This window comes from Branchiostoma lanceolatum, chromosome 16 (genome assembly GCF_035083965.1).
Source record: "Branchiostoma lanceolatum isolate klBraLanc5 chromosome 16, klBraLanc5.hap2, whole genome shotgun sequence".
Lineage (NCBI taxonomy): Eukaryota > Metazoa > Chordata > Leptocardii > Amphioxiformes > Branchiostomatidae > Branchiostoma > Branchiostoma lanceolatum.
In genome coordinates this window covers 15,825,266-15,846,052 of record NC_089737.1, presented here as the reverse complement: position 1 = coordinate 15,846,052, position 20,787 = coordinate 15,825,266, and the positions used below count along the sequence as shown (strand labels likewise).

Genomic DNA, 20,787 nt, shown 5'->3' with positions numbered 1-20,787 from the left:
GTTTACCAGGGACGGTGTTGACTCAGGCTAGATAAATATTGAGAAGACCTTACGACCGTACGTGAGGTTAGAAATCTTAGATACGCGGTTCATTGCATGTTGGGGGAGGGGCTGCTTTAATGTGCACCTGTTCATTGTGCACTCTAGTGTCGCAAAATAGTTTAATTCTTAATAAAGGTGTATCTTCATTATGGAATTACAGTATCTCATGTTCAGCAAATAGTTTTCTGTTTGACAACCGACGACTTAGGTTGATGTTGGATGGCTGTAATTTGTGAAACTTTTTTTTCTATCTTGCCAAGACCATAGTGCATAAATATCATCACATAAAATGAATGACTCTACGTAAAAGACTAATTAACTCAGCCGTAGAGGTGAACATTGTAGCCTCTATAGCAGGCTCCAGACGTGGCTGGAAACATTTCTACTCTTTCCAGCCAGCCACGTCTGGAGCCTGGTAGAGGCTAGAACTTTGCTCGTTTTCTGATAAACACGTCCAGAGCACCTCGTTCTGAGGACTGGTGACGCTTTTTACTGGGTGAAAGACCAATGACCCTGGCTGTGGATGAACTTTGTTCACTTGTGGCAGACATGTTTCTGATAAGAACTATAGTCTGCTGATTACCTAGGATTTAAGTCCGGCGTATTAGCCTTACTGTGATTTAGACAATTTTTTTTGTATGGCGTTAAGACTGCAGTAGTAGCATGATCCTATGTTCCCAACAACATGCCTGAGAAGCTAACGTTACGTGTTCTAACTCTTAACTGTTGGTGAGTACGGGGTTATGCAATGCGTGTTGGGGGTGGGGGGCGGTAGTGCATTTATACATATAACATGACAGTTGGCACTGTTTTTGGAAATATAACGCGTTACTTATGCCTTGTCCCGTTACATATACAAGTATTGCATACTCATGCTACTCACGCCTTGAGCATCGCTCTTTTTTCCGTGTAATTTGTTTGATTTTAAGTAAGACATGAATTGGTTCACTGACCTTCTCATTAGCCATGCATTCGACGTCTGAGTAGCTTATCTATAATTGGGCCATAACAAATACCTCGAAATTACAATGGATTAGCCGGGTATGCACTGGATTGCCCCAATGACTATACTTTCTGGTGACAGAGGATCTTATCCAGTATCACAGATTTAACTCTATAAATAATGTCTATTTTTTTCACATTCAATCCAAAGTTGTGGGCAAAATCATCCTTGTATTCTTCTGCCTCTTGATTTGAAAAATTATTGAAGTGAGATTCTAAAATACTCTCCCCTTCAACTCAACTGTTTCCGTTTCTTTAGGGGAATCCCCTTCTTCAGCTCGGACATCCCTGCACGGTTCCAGGCTATCGGAGAGGAGCTGCGCACGGGACGGTACGACTTGGTGTCCCTGCAGGAGGCTAGTCATGTTCTCTCTCACTGCTAGAACATAGATCTTTGCTGGACACTTAGGAGATAAACCTATCTATTCCTTTCATATGTAATGTTATTGCCAACAATATAAATCACTAGTGTCCCTCTATGAGGTTTGGAATGTTCTCTCTCACTGATAGAACACAGATCTTTGCTGGACACTTAGGAGATAAACCTATCTATTCCTTTCATATGTAATGTTATTGCCAACAATATAAATCACTAGTGTCCCTCCATGAGGTTTGGAATGTTCTCTCTCACTGATAGAACACAGATCTTTGCTGGACACTTAGGAGATAAACCTATCTATTCCTTTCATATGTAATGTTATTGCCAACAATATAAATCACTAGTGTCCCTCCATGAGGTTTGGAATGTTCTCTCTCACTGATAGAACACAGATCTTTGCTGAACACTTAGGAAAGAAACCTATCTGACAACCGGATTCCTTTCATATGTAATGTTATTGCCAACAATATAAATCACTAGTGTCCCTCCATGAGGTTTGGAATGTTCTCTCTCACTGATAGAACACAGATCTTTGCTGAACACTTAGGAAAGAAACCTATCTGACAACCGGATTCCTTTCATATATAATGTTATTGCCAACGCTAGTGTCCCTCCAGGAGGTTTGGAATGTTGACAATGTTTGCTTATAATGGACAGCTTTGGAGAGAAATTTGATAACTTGATTCCTTTCATACGTAATGTTATACACTGCCACCACTACGCTACAAGTACAATACAATCAGAGATATATGCATGTATACCGGGACTCAGCCCCTAGCATATCAGACAGAAACTGCACTGGCAGAACATTTCTTTTAAATATTCTGTAAAATCTGGAAATTTGAGGATGATCAGATTCTAGTTTTTCTGTATCGCAGGTTTGGAGCCAAGATGTCTACGAGAGGATGGTTTCTCAGGTGGAAGATGTGCTGCCGTATCATCACTACTTCTACAGGTACTGGTATCTATACGATGTGTAGACATATAATGGTCGACTATGATGTAGAAACTGCTTGAGATCCGGCTCTGTTTGAGACATTAAAAGTGGTGTAAGATACTAATTTGTACTAACTAGGTATGAGAGAATTCTAAAAATGCTACAGATAAAGAAATGAGAATGATGTGAAGTATAGGAATCTACTTTGTATACATACAATATACATTTCATTTTCATTTCAATGTTTTTGTTTTTTCACGCGTTTGTCCATACTCTACAGCGGTTGGCATGGCAGCGGCCTCTGCATATTCTCCAAACATCCCATAATAGGCTCGCACCAGTACCGCTTCACGCTGAACGGCTTCCCGCATACGCCGCACCACCCGGACTGGTATGGCGGGAAAATGGTGGGGCTGTGTCAGGTACAGCACCCTGGGGCCGAGATCAACATCTACGTCACACATGTAAGTACCCTGGGGCCGAGATCAACATCTACGTCACACATGTAAGTACCCTGGGGCCGAGATCAACATCTACGTCACACATGTAAGTACCCTGGGGCCGAGATCAACATCTACGTCACACATGTAAGTACCCTGGGGCCGAGATCAACATATACGTCACGCATGTAAGTACCCTGGGGGCGAGATCAACCTCTATGTCACGCATGTAAGTACCATGTGGCCGAGATCAACATATACGTCACATATGTAAGTAAACTGGGGCCGAGATCAACATATACGTCACACATGTACGTACACTGAGGCAAAGATTAACATATACTTCACACATGTACGTACACTGAGGCAGAGATTAACATATACTTCACACATGTACGTACACTGGGGCAGAGATACCTTGGGGCAGAGATTGACCTCTACCCTGTAAATGGGAGACTACCCTAACACATTCCTAGCATCCTGTTCCCGATCTCTTTCGGAAGAGCCTCCGATTTCTACCTGAAAAATCAGCATTCTGCCAGATCGCAGTCTCATGTTTCCATTCTTATATTGTTCCAGACTCATACCGAGTACAACCATGAGCACGACAAGGACAAGGCTCACAGGGTGTCGCAGGCCATCGAACTCAGCCAGTTCATTCGGTCAGTCATCTCTTTGTCTCATTAACGGTTTTAGAACATGTTGGTAGTAGCCAAACAGCGATACTAGAAGACATTACGTTAGTATCCATCGTTATAGGCCGGTTCATAGATTCAACTGCGCATGCACAGCAATAGGCATTGTTGGTAATATGTCAAAATTGGAGTCATCTAATTGGTTGGAGTGGAGCGATAAGATATGATGATGATGATCTAATTGGTTGATAGTTTTTAAATGTGTAGACCATGTTTATAACATATTCATACGTGCTTTGTCTATGTATAAGTCGGTTTACCGAGTCTCCTTCGCGTTCTCTTCATTAATTTGATGGCAGGACGCAGATAAACAACTAAACAAGAGGCATGGCGACTATAATAGAAAAAATCCGTCTGATTCGCAGGCACACCGGTCGATCAGCAGATGTCAACATTCTGGCGGGAGATTTGAACAACCAACCATTTGAGCTCGGGCTGAAGATCATCCAGTCCAACACTGGGATGGAGGACGCCTGGCTGGTGGCTGAACACAAGGTAGATTTCACGGTTGTGTTCAGAGGATCGGGGTACTTTTAGGTAATATATTCTATTTCATACATATCTTGAATTTGATTCCTGAAAAGGTTTACGCTGTACGTTGTAAAATGGCACAACTACAGCTCATTTTTTTCACTCAGCGTCTATAGAAAATATGTCTCTGTACATGCATTGATAAAATGCAGCTAATGGAGTTCATGTTTTTGTCATGGTCCAGTGTGAGGTTGATGATATTTTTGTGTTTTCGATACAAGTGACTCAGAAATAATTTCTCCCCAGAATGTAGAAGACTCCGGTCTGACGTGGAACCTTGATGACAATAACTACACCTGCTACCCTGACTATCCGCCCTGCAGATACGACTATGTCTTTTATAAGGTACGTTCATCTCGTTGTTTCAGAAGAGCCATAAGCTATCGTAAGTCATCATTGCTTTTGGCCAAAAGGGTTTTGCCTACCAAAGAATGGGGTCGGCTTTGTGCATTTTGTTCTTCTTTACCTTTAGTTCAAGGAAGGATAATGGGGTAAGCCAAGCAGGTTGTGTGTAAAACATACATGTGAAAGATCGGTCTACATTTCAAACATAGTTGGACCAGAATTAGAGACTCTACGATGCTGCTGCCTTTGTGATATTTTGGTACCTGAAAAGAGACGATTTTGAAAGAGACGTTTTTACTACAGCAAATGACGCTCTTGTGTAGTGTTCAGACACTAGCAACGTGCCTAAGGAGGTTTTAGTGTGTTCCTAAATATCTAATTCGCCTGTTGGACTGCTGTAATACATTGATCGTTTGGGGTCTTTCAGGGGTCTGCCAGGTGCAGAGTGAAGTGTGTCCACTGTGAGACCACCATGCACAAGGTACCCGGAAAACCCTTCAACTACTCCGACCATGAAGGGGTGCTGGCGCACCTGGAACTGGAAAAGGTCTTAGACCCGTCTCAAGGTGAGACTTAGAAGACGCAGATATAATCAAACATAAACATAAGAACAGACCAGCTTTGTGCATGGGAACTTTGGTATAAATTCCTCTGGAAAATGTTGGCTTTGAAAAATAAACATATTTTTTTTTGCAACAGATATTCTTCAGTTTGAGTTTATTCAGATCCACCATTATTTTCCATGAAAGCTACTCTTCCTGTTGTCATTTATCATGACAAAGCAATAAAACATGTACATTCAGAAAAAATAGACACAGAATATACATATACATTTCAAAAGGAAACAAATATTCTATAATATAGCCTTGCTATAACTTTATAATTTTAAGACATCTTTACGGTCACTATATATTAATTTCATTGTAACTTTAAGATAATTTGATAGTGATGCCACGGTAGCTTGATGATTAACTTGTCCCTTTCTTTGCCTCAGCTCAACAGTAACTTTAAGATAACTTAACGGTACATCTACGGAACCTTTACGTTTTTCCCCTCTTCATTTACCTCAGTCAAACCCGCCCCCCTAGACCAGTCGGAGCGTGACGCGTCCCTCCTCCAGGCGGTCCAGACCCTGGAGGAGAAGATCGGCTCCGCAGCCTCCAGCCGGCTGTTCTACACGGCGGTCCTCCTCCTCTGTCTGCTCCTCATCCTCCCCATCACCAGCCTCCCGCTCCATCCCCTCGTGACGTCACTGATCAGCCTGCTGCTCGGGCTTCTCATTGGCTGGAGCTTCTGGATGGGCGCGGTCGTCACGGAGATGGAGAGGAGGGGTTGCCTAGCAACCAAGAGTGGCATGGAGGTTCTCCTTAATGCCAGTTCTAAGAAAAATATCTAAGGAATATGTCACTACCACGAAGAGCGATCAAGCTTCGATGGTGTGCAAACCTGCACAGTGAATGACGTCTTTGTCAATAAACTAAATGTTGCATTAATTGGGCCTAAAAACTGTCTATATTTTCGTTTACAATTCATAAAGTCAGACATATCATAACATAAACAACCCCAGCTTTACAAACTAGGTCAGCACGTGAGGTCAACCCTTAAGTTGCACATCGTCAGCCTCAAAAGTACTGTCGAAACATTTATGATTAAATAAGCAAGTGAGATGAGAGATTCATACAATCTTCGACCCTGTTGTAATTCCTACTTATGTTAAGGATACTCCTGCACATACAGTCCTCCTCATGAATATCATTACAAAGTCTTACGAAGTCCGTTTAGTGCATAACATTATTATTGTAACATCATCGACCATTGTCTGCATTTTTAACAGAGAAAGAGAGAGGTGTGAACATCCTGACTGTCGTGTTTCCTACTTCTGGTAGGGACACTCCTGTGTACACAGCCCTCCCCGAGCACATGAAACGAACCGCTTATCAAAGCAGTTAACCTCACGTACGGACGTAAGGCCTTCTCAATATTTACGACAGGTCAACTACTATAACCCTCTGGGCCACATTTGTTCATGTTGTCATTCAATCAAAGCTATCATAACAGCAAAGAATGTGCTACATGGTACATAGCTGTTGTCTCTCTCATTTCAAAAGATTAGAAAAGACATCCGTCCAAATAACATTAAGTAAACTGTTCTTCACAGCCCTCCTCAAGAACATCAAACGAGCCGCTTATCAAAGCAGTTAACCTCACGTACCGTCGCAAGGTCTTCTCAATATTCACCTGAGTCAACACCGAACCCGATAAACATTATTAAGCAGTTCACAAGGTCAGTATAGATACGAAGCCACGACGTCGATAGGTGTTTTACCTACCTACCTACCTAGTCCCTTTACCTCCGGGTCGTTGGGGGGACAAGGTAGCAGTGTTTTAGGAAATCAATAAGTGTGACAGAATTCATCCCCGTCTAAGATACATATAAAGTGAACCGCTATTTACCGTATCACCTCACATAAGCTGGTGTGTTACGCCGAAGGGCAGTTATACCGGCTTTACAGATACAGATACATGTCCACACCGTACCAGGTAAGCACTATTATTGAGTCCACAAGTTCTGTAAACGTAGCCACGACAGGTGAATTAGTACGCTACTTTATTAACCATTTGGGTAACGTTATTATTCATGAACATAAAGGGTGTTCTATTTTATACATATAGAATACAACACGGGGTATTCCGTATCACCCGAGGTACCAGCCCGACCGCGGGTCGGATCGCCCGACGGTCGGGCTGGGACCGAGGGTGATGCGGAATACCCCGTGTTGTATTTTATTTATGTCATACCTTGGCCATACCCACCCGAGAAAACACACATTTCAATGCGGAATGCGCCAGAAGTTGAGGGAATTTTGTGTCCTCGAACAAGAAACTGTAGCAACATTGATTCCAATCTCCGAATCCGGTATTCGAATTTCCGACGGCCGCGCAACCGACGCGTTCGAAATGCGTTCGAAATATTCTATGGAAGCCTGTGTGATAACCCTCCCGAACCCTATGTGATCCGGATAGTTATCACACGGTCCGGAACACCCGTATCAGGCCCAGGCATGACATAAATACATTGATGCACTGCGAATGATAAAAAAATGTTGCTAAATTACACCTCTTCGCAAAAGATAAAGTGAGCCTTTATCTTCAAAGTTCCCAGTCTCCGTATCTATCTGAGTCAACACAGCAATGGTAAATACCATTACTGAGTTCACAAGGTTAGTAACGGCACGTGAGTACGACAGGTGACTCCGTTGTGGATTTATTAATTCGATTGTTCGGCTGGGAGAAACATGCAACTGACACTGTTCAACTAGTGGATGTATCATATACAGGGCTAAGACTTCTATGAAATTAAGGAGAATAGTCAAACTAGAAACACAAAACTTTTTTACCATCCAGGCACGTTTTGTTAATACTGACATACGGTTGCTCCTCCAAAGCCAAATATACTATTATAGCTTTATCTGCTGCTCTTTATCCAGTAACAGTTTTATATCAATAAACAATTCATTAATTTAAGTAGCCACGTAAGTGTCCGACAGGCGGCGATACTCATCGCCTTTGTTTGAAAAAAATCAATAAATGTCACATAACTCTGGTCGTAAGGTCTTCTCAATATTTACCTGAGACACCGTACCTGGTAAACACCATTACTGAGTTCACAAGGTTAGTAAGAACACGTAGCCAAGGCAGGTGTTTGACAAAGTCAATAAAGGGTATAAAATTACCCACTCCTCAAAATGTATAGTGAACCGTTTTTTCCTTGTTTCACCTCACATGGTTGTTAAGTACACACGACACCTGGTTAACTCCATTATTGAGTTCATACTGTCTGTATGGACACGTAAGCACAACTGGTGATTTATTATATAGATTTAGTACACGACTTTGTTAACCATTCGGGCAATGTTGTTCATACTGTCCTTCATAACCGCAAAGGGTGTTCTATACTATACCAAGCTAGTATTTCCTTTGTTCCAACGTTTGAAAATGTTGCTAATTTACATCTCTCTACATAAGATAAAGTGTTCCTTTATCTTCAAAGTTCCCAGTCTCTATCTACCTGAGTCAACCCAGTACCTGGTAAATACATTTACTGGGTTCACAAGGTCAGTAAGGACACGTTGGCACGGCGGGTGACTCTATTTTGGATTTATTCATTTCTTAGTTCGGCATTAGAAGCCAGGGTTGCCCAACTAGCAGATGGCTAGTATAAAGGCATACCCTGCTCACAAGGAGATCGAGAACAGATGAACTAGTACTCGACTTTAATCACCATTTAGAAAACTTTTGTCAATACTGTCATATGGGGTCACGGATACCCCTCAAAAGCTATATGCATTATAAACTGGATTTGTACTTTTCTTCGTCAAGTAACATTATTACGTACTGATCCGCGAATCAATTGGTGAGGTGAGGAATCAATTGATTATTCAATCTATTCATTCAAGTAGCCACGTAACTTTATATCAGGTGCGGATACTGCATCTCTTGTTCAAAAATCAATAAACCACTATTCACCTCATTCTAAAGTTATCACCTCACATGTAAAAAAAACACCCTACGGGGTTCAAGGTCTGTAAAACAAGATCCACGACAGGAACAATTTTTTATACCGCCATAGAGACATTCCATTGAAACTTATCATCGCCGCATTTGTGAGATGCATTTGTGGCTCTATTTTATCAAGTTTTCTACAAACGAGGACACTGCATCTCCCCTGTTGCAAAGATTAACAAATATTACTTCTCCCTTCATAACAACATCAAACTAACCGTTCTTCACCTTATCACCTCACACGTTCGTTAAGTCCACACCGTACCTGGCAAACACCCTCCCGGGGTTCTCAAGAACACGTAGGCACAACAGGTGAACTTCTAACTCCTTCTGACCCGTCTGATTTGATGGGTTCAGAAAAGGAGCATCCAGTAGTCACTACGGTGGCAGTGATTGTGTTCTAACTTTCTGATCAAGTAAATCTTGATATTTTCACCGGCCCCAACAGGTGTTCCAACTTTTTTATTAAGTAAATTTTGATATTTTTGAGGCCCAGACAGGTGTTGGAATTCAAAGTAGAATCATCGTGTAAAACGCTATAAGTCCTACCCACGCCCGCGTACCTCACGTGAGAAGTGGGAAAGGGCCAACTTTTAGAGCAGACAGTGCGCATGCGCTGGTCAACATATCTACGTGTGGAGAACAGTACGCATTGTTGGTTAGCCGAGAAGAACAAGGTTGCGCCACTTTTTTCGTCGCCAAGTGTTAAAGCCGTGAGTAATTCTAACCTGTAATGTTGTACTTTTTAGTCAAACGCCTTTCATATACAATACATATGACTGCATAATTATGTTTTTGTATTTTGAACACTGGGCAAACTTGGAAACCAACTTATGTGAAGTTAAAAGTGAGCACAGCGCTGTGTTTTATTGATCTAATAAAAACACTAACTCCCCAGTTAACATACAAACTAACTCGTCTCTCCATAACTTTCCTTATCAGGAATTCATTGTAAAGATCTGCAAACATTGTAACCTATTTTAATGGCTAAGATATTTTAGGGGACTATACTTTCTACCACACATCAAAACTTGTACCCGATTTTCCATGTTTTAGCACTTACAAACGTCTAATTATACATGTATGAAAGATCCATGTTGTCAGATATCATAATGTGTATGTTGTAATCCAGCAAACAGATCCGAAGTTAGATGACTTTTCCACAGTCACGTTATATGCAACGTGACTTCGCGATCTGAGGGTACTATTGGGGTTCCTAGTGTATCGATATTTGCAACTAACATCCAATACGTGGTAACTGAAGGTCACCAACAAATGCAAACTAAACTTTTATCTATTTTAGGCCTTTATCGAACAGCTCCCCATTATTAACATGAGAAGTAACAAAAGATACGGTTACGTCTAAAACCCCTGAATCGACATATTTACAGAATCTTACCAAAAGACTGGCAGCGTCGGTTTGTTTGAACGTTGTACCTGGCGCCAACTCCCACTGGCGTTCGAAGGCCAAGTAGGGGAAGGGCAAGAACGCCATTACTATTTGAGCCTGTCGGGGGCCAGTGGCCGAGTCTTTAATTTGTTGTGGAATTTCATATAATAGGTGTCGAGCCGAGAATCTTGGTGTCTACAGTATCAGTGTTAAGGTCATATATCTTATTATATTCAACTGATCTCTCTCGCTCTATCAATCAGTCAACAGATCACTGATGAATATAAAACATGCTCTGGCCACTTTCGGACCTGGAATAGTTATGATCTTCTTATATTAGAACGAGGAGGGTACGCTGGGACGTTTCCAGACAACAGATTGGCCGGCCGCGTAGGTGTGTTTGAACATCGTGCCAGCTCCCACTGGCGTTCAAAGGTCAAGTAGGGGAATAACGTTCTCTCTATGGCGGCATAACTTTGTCGTCAGCAAATCAAAATGCGCCATGAGCATGTCGTTTTTTCTGCGGTCGGGGTTGAACGAAAATTCTTAGATTGTACGTAACAGCTGTCAACCGTCATCATCATTAAGGCTTAGCCCCGCCCTGTAGCTCAGGTTTTGGGCTATCATAATCATATTGTTATGTCCTTATTAATTACACACCTTCTCATTATCAGCAATTGGAATACTTAAATGAGACAGGCAAATTCTAAAACCCCTAGTTCGACGTGTTTACAGCTTTTGGCAGCGTAGGTATGTTTGTACATTATACCTGGTACCACCTCCGTTCAAAGGTCAGTTCAAGTAAAGTTCTTTGAAATATTGCTGTAAGTTATGGATGGCTCATTGCTCATTGCTCAGCGGCATTAAAGACTAGTCTCACCTACGAATGGATACGTACGAGAAAATCAGTACTTTCTTAAAGTAACTATTACCGTTGTCCCAATTTGTCTACTACATTTCTATATAATACTACTTTATATATAAGCAACATAGCTTAAGCCTCTTTGCTTCGCCTGGCAACTACCCAAACCCGCCTTGTGTAAAATTCATGCATAAGGAGGGATAAAGCGTAGGGAATAAATCAATATTTGCCCAAATCATGATTGGATTTATAAATACACACATGCCTCCACATCTACGTGCATTTATTAATAAACTTTGCGCACTTTTGAGCTTCATCTAATACCGACTGTTACACTACAGAGAACGGAGGATCCAACATGGCGGCAGGTCTGAACCTCCAGCCTCGAACGGTCAACGGCCAGCTTTACCTTGACCTGAGTAACCAGGGTCTGACGTCCATCCCGGAGGAGGTGTTTGATATCACTGACCTGGAGATTCTAGATGTGTGCAACAACAAACTAACCAGCATCCCGGAAGCAATCGGTCGTCTGCAGAAACTTTCCCGTTTGGATGCTGACGGCAACATGCTGACAAGTTTGCCACAGGCGATCAGTACCTTGCAGCAATTGACACACCTGTACATTCATGACAATCAGCTGACACAGGTCCCTCCAGGGGTTTGTTCCCTGCCCAACCTCGAGGTGTTAGATGTCAGTAGCAACACGCTTTCCATTTTACCTCCTGGTGTGGAAAAGCTGCAGAAATTAAGAGAACTGTACATTTATGATAATCAGCTGACAGAGGTTCCACCAGGGGTTTGTTCTCTGTCCAACCTTGAGGTGTTAAATGTCGGTAACAATAAACTTTCCACCTTCCCTCCTGGTGTGGAAAAGCTGCAGAAATTGAGAGTACTGCGCATTCATGATAATCAGCTGATAGAGGTTCCGCCAGGGGTTTGTTCTCTGTCCAATCTTGAGCTGATGAATGTCAGAAACAACAAACTTTCCACCTTACCTCCTGGCGTGGAAAAGCTGCAGAAATTGACAAAACTGTACATTAATGGTAATCAGCTGACAGAGGTTCCATCAGGGATTTGTTCTCTGTCCAACCTTGAGCTGTTGAATGTCAGCAACAACAAACTTTCCACCTTCCCTCCTGGTGTGGAAAAGCTACAGAAATTGAGAGAACTGTACATTTATGATAATCAGCTGACACAGGTTCCACCAGGGGTTTGTTCTCTGTCCAACCTTGAGCTGTTAAGTGTCGGTTTTAATCCCATCAGACGTCTCCCCGATGACGTCACACGGCTCACCAGGCTGAAGTCTCTCAGTGTCCCCAGCTGTCAGTTTGATGAGTTCCCCAGACAGCTGCTGCAGCTGAAGACACTGGAGAAACTGTATGCTGGCGGCTGCAAGTTTGACATTGTCCCAGATGAACTAGGAAACTTGCAACACCTGTGGTTCTTGTCATTGGATGTAAACCTCCTCAAAACCCTGCCGAGCACCATGAGTCGCCTGCACAACCTACGGGTGGTCTATCTCCATGGTAACAAGTTCGACACATTCCCAGAAGTCCTGTGTGAACTGCCTGCCATGGAGAAACTGGACATAAGGAACAACAATATCTTCAGGCTCCCAACCGCCCTTCACCGAGCAGGGAAGCTGAAGGACTTGGATGTTTCTGGAAACCCCCTGATATACCCTCCCCAGGATGTGTGCGAACAGGGAACCGGCGCCATCATGGCCTTCCTGAAACAGGAGGCTGAGAAAGGTGAATAACGTTCCTTAATTTGCAGCGTTTGTAGATATCAATATCATCTGTTTTTATATGCAACGTTGTGACATACTCGCGTCAACTGGAATTCGCATTACATAAGTTGATAAGTTTATATTCTGTTTTTATCTATTACAGGTGTTGATATTGGCAATGACTTAAAGATAAAAAAAATTGTTTGCACTGTGACATATTTAACTTGGCAACAACCCAACCCCGCCCGTGTGCAAAGTTCAGTCATAAGAGTCAAGCGTTGGGAATCAGTCAATACTTGCCTGCCAGATCAGGCTTGGATTTAAACTAAACTTCGCGGACTTTAAGTTTCATCTAATGCTGACTGTTTCACTACAGAGAACGGAGGATCCAACATGGCGGCAGGTCTGAACCTCCAGCCTAAGCGGAACGCCTACGGTCGCCTTGAACTTGACCTGAGTGGCCAGGGTCTGACGTCCATCCCGGAGGAGGTGTTTGATATCACTGACCTGGAGATTCTAGATGTGCGCAACAACAAACTAACCAGCATCCCGGAAGCAATCGGCCGTCTGCAGAAACTTCTCCGTTTGGACGCGGACTGCAACTTGCTGACAAGTTTGCCACAGGCGATCGGCTCCTTGCAGAAATTGACATTCCTGAAAATTGACGACAATCAACTGACAAAGGTTCCATCAGGGTTTTTTTCTCTGTCGAACCTTCAATGGTTGAATGCCGGTAAGAACAAACTTTCCAATTTACCTCCTGGTGTGGAGAAGCTACAGAAATTGAGAAAACTGTACATTAAGGATAATCAGCTGACAGAGGTTCCACCAGGGGTTTGTTCTCTGCCCAACCTTGAGGAGTTAGATGTCAGTAACAACAAACTTTCCACCTTCCCTCCTGGTGTGGATAAGTTGCAGAAATTGAAACAACTGGGCATGGGGGATAATCAGCTGACAGAGGTTCCACCAGGGGTTTGTTCTCTGCCCAACCTTGAGGTGTTAGATGTCAGTAACAACAAACTTTCCACCTTACCTCCTGGTGTGGAGAAGCTGCAGAAATTGAAACAACTGGGCATGGGGGGTAATCAGCTGACAGAGGTTCCACCAGGGGTTTGTTCTCTGCCCAACCTTGAGGAGTTAAATGTCGGTCCAAACCCCATTAGACGTCTCCACGATGACGTCACACGACTCGCCAGGCTGAAGACTCTCGATGTACACTCCTGTCAGTTTGATGAGTTCCCCAGACAGGTGCTGCAGCTGAAGACACTGGAGAAACTGTACGCTGGACAAGGCGATGGACGCAAGTTCGACATCGTCCCGGATGAACTGGGAAACTTACAGCACCTGTGGCTCTTGAGATTGGAAAGTAACCTCCTCAGAACCCTTCCGAGCACCATGAGTCTCCTGCACAACCTACGGGAGGTCCAACTCTGGTACAACAAGTTCAACACATTCCCAGAAGTCCTGTGTGAACTGCCTGCCATGGAGAAACTGGACATAAGCCTCAACAACATCACCAGGCTCCCAACCGCCCTTCACCAAGCAGATAAGCTGAAGGACTTGGATGTTTCTGGAAACCCCCTGACATACCCTCCACAGCATGTGTGTGAACAGGGGACCGGCGCCATCATGGCCTTCCTGAAACTGGAGGCTGAGAAAGGTGAGTTACAACTGTTAGTATTATATGTAAAAATTCTAGGATTGTTTGCTATTTGTTGAAAACTGTAAATTTCACGTTTACGTATTTTCTTATATTTGATACCTTTGATATGTTTTGTTCATTCATTACGTAAATGTGTTTGCCGCAGAGGGAGCTGGGCAAGGAGAAGAAAAGGGTTCGGCAACAGGCAAAGTAACTAAGGAAGTCCGAGATGTACAAGTCCCACCTGTTAAAGGTCAGCAACAGTTATTTGAGCATTGTTAACCGAGTCTATGAATGTTCTGAGTATTCGTACAATGACGTCTCGTCTATACGAAATATTTTAAAATTCCTGCATAAAAATCTTTACTTACTGTCACACAAAGGCTCTAAGTATACTCTACAAGTTTTTGAACTTTTTAGGCATTTTAGAACACGCGTACGATCAAAAGTTGTGTCCTCAAATATTCGTGACAAGATTATATTAGGTAACATGAAACCGAGCAATGATGTAATCTAAAGGTGACAAGGCGGAGACCGGTACAGAGACCGAAGTGGAGAGGAAGTTAAGGGAGAGAAGAGAGAAAAGTGCCCGGATGCAGCATCAAACCAGCCAACAGACTGCAGAGAGAATGGACACCAGTATGGGTGTGTAGTATTCACTAACATTTTGATTCATATCTAAATATAAACATACACATTTGCTAGATAAATGATATAAAGTGAGGAGCGCAGGGAATGTATATAGCATAGATGCATTTGTCGTCTTTGCATTTCTGGTACGTAACTGATAATTACATGTTTATCATGTAATGCCCGATCCCGAAGGTGCTGGACCCGCACAACCCCTGACAGCAGTGACTACGTCAGTGGCTGGTGTGGCACGGAAACAACCGGAGCCGCTCACACTTAAACTGAAAGGAGACAACTCAGCAGAAGGTAAACTGAACAACTACAAATAGTCATTATAACTAGAAACTCGACATCAGCTATCAGCTAAGAAATGAAGTGAATGAGGAAAATCGGTAATTGTACTGTTTGCACAGGACAACCTTACCAATGTTACAGTATTAAGTGCGAATAAACGTATTACATTCAAAATAGAACCCATTTGGTCTACCTGCTTTCTTTAAGTTTGATATAGCAATGATGTGCTGTAAATTTGTAGTAAATGTATTCAATTTTTACTAAGTATTTGTTCTAAAAGAATATCCGTACACTTTGTGGCTTACTTTCTCAACAGATAAAGAACTCCGCCAAGCCTTCAACCGCCTGTCCCTTAAAGTCGGACAGAACCAGTGGAAACCCATCGCCCGGGAGTTGGGCTTCAGCAGTCAGGACATTAAAGACATCGAGGTATAACATCTCCAATATCTAAATGACCTTCACATATATATAAGTAAGATATAAGAATCATTAGGGATACATCACTTGTCTTATTAGACTTTTTTTTTCCATTTCCACGTGAGTGCCACCTTATATTTGTGGTTGGTTTTGCAGCAAAGTGTAATACTAATGTGTCATCCAAAATATCATTCTTTCCACATCCATGCAACCAGCCCGAAAGGACGATGATTCCACCTTATATTCAATGGAAGGAAGAATGCATTACAACGATTTTTCCTATATTCTTTCGCTTTGGAAGCAATTGAGATACATTATTTTGTATTACACCCTCCTAAAGGCCGGCTGTCCAGACGAACCGATGTACGAGGCGCTGGTGCGCTGGAGACAGCGAGCCGGTCCCGCCGCCAGCCTGTCTGTCCTGGAGCAGTGTCTGAGGGACCTGGATCTGAACCAGCTGGCAGACCAGATCACAAGGACGGCTGTGGTCAGATCAGTCTGTGTAGCATTACTGTTAATGATATTCGTCCCGTATTCGTAATAATCTGTTACTCAAGCAGAGATCTTGCCCAGTGTCACTGACGAAAGGCATTGGATGCTACCAAAAACGGCTGACCGTTTCCAAAATCTAAATCCATACCGTTGCTTGACTCTTGAGTAACTGTTCTATTAGGTATCGTATGACCAACATGTCTAATCTTTGTAGACACATGAAGACACACAGGCACTTTGAGGTTGATCGCACAATGCTGCCAGTTGTCACTATCGATAGTGTAAATAACACATTTTAATCTAATAAGGATCCTTTCAAAATCAAGGAATTTAATCAAAAAAGAATTGCTGCCAACAGTTTTTGTCTGTTTATCAGAGCCCTACTGGTAGAGGACATGCGTCAGAAAGAGGAGCAGTTGGAGGCGAGCTGACGGGTGAGGTGCAGAGTAGGTGAGTACGTACGATTGGTCTGCACTTTAACTCTCTCCAGTAGCACACTTTTAGGTAGTCAATTACATACGAACTGTCTTTGGAATTGGTTCTTGAGTAAACGGACTCTCATTAGAAAAGAAATATGGAGGTAGTCTGGAATGACTCTCATTCTGTGTGGACGGGCACTGTCATCTTGCAAAATGGCACTCACACCATTGAAATTGATCAAGAAAAAACGGAAATATGATATATATATATATATATATATATATATATATATATATATATATATATATATATATATATATATATATATATTCCAACAGATACCCTAGCGTGACAATTGACCGACGGTTTCCTATAATCGTGTTTGAACGACTCAACTTTCCGGAAGACTCCGTTCTCGGCCGCGGGGGGTTTGCCGCTGTAGAGAAGGCCTATCATCGGGACTGGAGTCAGCACGTGGCTGTCAAACGTCTGCTGACTCGCCAACTCACAGGAAGGTTCGGTCTTATCTTACGTGTTATAGAATTTCTTGGTTTGTTGAAGTTGTTCCTCACTCTTCTTAATTTTATGCTATTATCTACATAAATGTACCAAGTTGCAGTGACCTGTTAGAAGAGGAAAACTTTGAACAGTCCTATCAAATCCGAGTGGCCGGTGATAGAAAAAGGCAATAGACTAATAGGTAAGAGAAAACTAATAAAGGGTGATAGCCAGGTAGCTTGTGGGCCTAGAATCCCTTTGTTAAACATGGCACATAACATGTCCTTACAAATTCTGCGCCCTACAAGTGAGCAAGAACTGCTGTACTCCGAAGCGAGGAAGCTGAACCTGGGAAGCCGATCAGACCACGTCATCAGTCTGCGGGGGGTCTGTCTGGATCCAAACTTCGCCATCGTCATGCCCTACATGGAGAACGGCTCCCTGGCCGAGCTGCTCCGGGATGTGGACGTGCCCTGGGCCCTGAGGTGGAGAATGGCGCACGAGATCTCCCTGGGGATGACTTTCCTGCACTGCCAGAACCCACAGATTCTCCACTGTGACCTGAAGGCAGAGAACGTGCTACTGGATGGGGACTTCCATGTTAAGGTAAGATTTCATCCTGCATCAATCAGTAGCTCAAGCAACCTCATAAATGGTCATTAATTCTTTGTACCATTGAAAATTTGATTTGATTGTGATCTTCAATTGTAGTCAATAACAAAGAACATAGGTATAATTTGGTTTCTTTTTCAGATTTCCGACTTCGGCCTGTCCAAGTGGAAGGCGGAATCTCGTGTTGTCACCAAGACCAGCCCGGAAGGAAGCACCATCACGCATGCGCCGCCGGAGTACCACGCGGACATCAACCTGCCTCCCAACACCAAGTTTGACGTCTACAGGTGCTCAGTAGGATAACAGTGTAGAACATATGTCTAATATATGGAAAGAGTTACTTACCCACCTACATCATCGATGTGTTATTCTCAAAAGGGACATTTTGTAACAGGAATCACCCAATGATAAAACAAGGCTGTTGCATTCCTCTGTATATATCCTTCTTCTTGTTTTTCAACGCATTTTCTATTTCACAATCCAGTGTCAGTCATTCGCCTGCTTATATCTGTTTCAGCTTCGGCGTGCTGCTGTGGGAGATTGTTACTAGAAAACAGCCCTATGCACGTGAGTACAGGATTCTTACTTCATGCTATATTGGCAGTCAGATTTGCATATTCCTGAGATTTGTAAAAACTTTTTTATTCCAAACACTTTTCTTATTTCTTCCTTGCCAGTTGCTGCCAACTCTGCCCTGATCACCATGGCGGTCACCATGGGTCAGCGACCTGACCTGACCCTGATCCCCACAGACCGGGAGGACGTGACGTCAGTGAGTGAGCTGATGCAGACATGTTGGAGCCAGAACCCGGAGGACAGGCCGCCTTTCAACGGTGAGAACGTGATGCCATGTCTTATCATGCACTTCTGGCTTTACTGCTCATCATTTTCTCTTTATATCTACTGCGTCCATGCTAACAAAGCAATGAAATGTGCCAGAACATCTGTTCTTTTTTTGCTATTCGATTTTGAAGATGACCAAGTCTTATTATGATGGTAGAATTGGATATGCACCTGGACATCTAATATACCTCGTGGATGATGGGCGTATGAAAATGTTTGTCTCGCAAAAGAAAAACAAAAACAAGCAGGATTTTAATCTTGAAAACCTCCGAACTATGTTGGACTTGGCAAATAACAGTTACTCAAGCAACTGTATATGATTTTGGAAACGGTCAGACGTTTCAAGTAGCATCCACTACTTTTCGTCGGTGACTCTGAGCAAGATTTGTCGAGCAACAGGTTTTAACCACGGAATATATATGACGTGTGGCGTCGGTGTGGCGTAATGGTGAGAGCATAGGGCTGCCAAACAGCGTGGCCCGAGTTCGATTCCGGCTCTCCCCCAGACATGTCTGGACATGCACCCGACGTTGTGCCCTTGGGGAAGGCACTTAACACAAAATCCCTCACTTCACTCAGGTGTAAATGAGTACCTAGCTTTGTCTAGGGGAGAGCCACACCCCGCGCACGTAAAAGAACCCACCACACCTTTCGAAAAAGAGTAGGGGCATGCCGGTGTGCGATGGTCCAAAAACCTACAGTCGGCCGCACATGGGTTCGCCCTTAGTAATAGCCCCTGGCTAGTTGGGTAACCCTGGCAACATGCCGAACCAATAAATTTAAAAAAAATTAACTATATATGAGTTGATATGCAAATGAAGAGAACACAGTTTTAGAATGTCCAATAGGGAAACAAAGTATGTTGAACGTCTTTACTATGAACTAAGTTCGTTACCAACCTGTAAGTTCTGTTCGTCTCTCCTCCCCAGACTGTGCTGACCGACTCCGCCATGTGAAGGACAGGTTTAGTCAGGAGGAGATTCGACAGGCCATTATCGCTGTGGAGAAGATGAAGGTGCAACATTTTACTTCCGAGTCATTTGTATGATTACGTTGGCGCTTTTTGCTTTGCTTCCTTATGCTATGGTCACATTCTCAAACCGGGACCCGGGCGGGCTGCTTGCGAGAACGAAAAATTAAAGCGTATATCAATACATAAACACAGATTCTGTTAATGGTCATGGTGATGTATACTTTTTTAATGTTTTTGTGTGTTTTGTTGTCTTTTATATCATAGTTGTCGTCCCCACAAACTGCCCGACCGGGAAATGTGACCGTAGCATAAGGTACCTTGCTATCTAGGCACGAGTCAAACACTTGCAGTAAAAGATCATGACTGTGGCATTACAAGTATAAACAGTGATGTGAGGCGATTTTCACCTACATTTCTTTAATAATTATTAGCTTGGAGTTGAGGACATTTTCTACTTTTATCACAGGCTGAAGCTAGCAGAAAGTAACAGTGCAGACAACTGACGAATCGTGGTGACTTCTCTCTGATGCACAGCCATGCGGATTAGTCTGTTTGTTTGTTAGTTAATATGTAGTTCATTGGTTTAGGTGAGTTTTAGGTTTGATGGCAAATATATCTTTAAACAATTCAACATGATTCAAATGAAAAAAAATGACTTCTCTTTGGACCGTTTGTATTTAGTATTATGACACATGGGCTGATATGTTGTCATCAAAAGTATCAGTAACGTTTAAAAACAATGTGTAGAGTGGTGTTCACAACTTTCAATGATGCAAGTATTGGAAATGCAGTTCGACACCATTATCTTCCTAGATATGTAATTGCGTTGTTGTATACTTGGTAGGTTTAGTTGTATGCAGGTAGGACTAGTATGATGATGACAATATTCGTAGTTTGGTTCAGTTGAGTTTTAGTTTTTTTGGGGCATGTAAAGGTGTCAACTATAGTAATGAACAGGTCAGCCCGATACAAACGCTGAAAAAAACTTGAAATGAGGATGATTCCGCGCAAAGCTGTCAAAATAATTGATTTTCCTTTGGACCCTTTTTTT

General features: G+C 42.8%; 3 protein-coding genes across 4 annotated transcripts in view; all 3 read left to right on the top strand.

Annotated features, from left to right (window-relative positions):
• The first annotated feature begins 727 nt into the window (after positions 1-727).
• On the top strand, positions 728-5,864 carry LOC136421524 (putative neutral sphingomyelinase). The gene is made up of 10 exons (XM_066408851.1): positions 728-771; positions 1,304-1,404; positions 2,030-2,043; positions 2,302-2,378; positions 2,641-2,824; positions 3,380-3,462; positions 3,861-3,990; positions 4,273-4,371; positions 4,799-4,937; positions 5,442-5,864. The coding sequence occupies exons 1-10, from the start codon at positions 728-730 to the stop codon at positions 5,765-5,767; spliced, it is 1,197 nt and encodes a 398-aa protein (XP_066264948.1). The 3' UTR covers positions 5,768-5,864.
• A 3,673-nt stretch (positions 5,865-9,537) lies between these two features.
• LOC136421546 (leucine-rich repeat and death domain-containing protein 1-like) overlaps positions 9,538-20,787 on the top strand; it is a 23,965-nt gene continuing 12,715 nt past the window's right edge. The window contains exon 1 of one of the 2 annotated variants that reach the window (XM_066408884.1): positions 9,538-9,647. Coding sequence is in view for 1 of the 2 variants with exons in the window: in XM_066408882.1 (XP_066264979.1) it covers positions 11,545-12,937 (1,393 nt within the window). In the remaining variant the exon portion in view is untranslated. Of the gene's footprint in view, positions 9,648-11,529; positions 12,938-20,787 lie in introns of those variants that run through there. The other variant, XM_066408882.1, reaches the window with a different exon arrangement.
• On the top strand, positions 16,242-20,309 carry LOC136421548 (receptor-interacting serine/threonine-protein kinase 2-like). The gene is made up of 9 exons (XM_066408887.1): positions 16,242-16,385; positions 16,767-16,840; positions 17,149-17,325; positions 17,617-17,914; positions 18,062-18,207; positions 18,438-18,487; positions 18,598-18,753; positions 19,693-19,778; positions 20,203-20,309. The coding sequence occupies exons 1-9, from the start codon at positions 16,260-16,262 to the stop codon at positions 20,221-20,223; spliced, it is 1,134 nt and encodes a 377-aa protein (XP_066264984.1). The 5' UTR covers positions 16,242-16,259; the 3' UTR covers positions 20,224-20,309.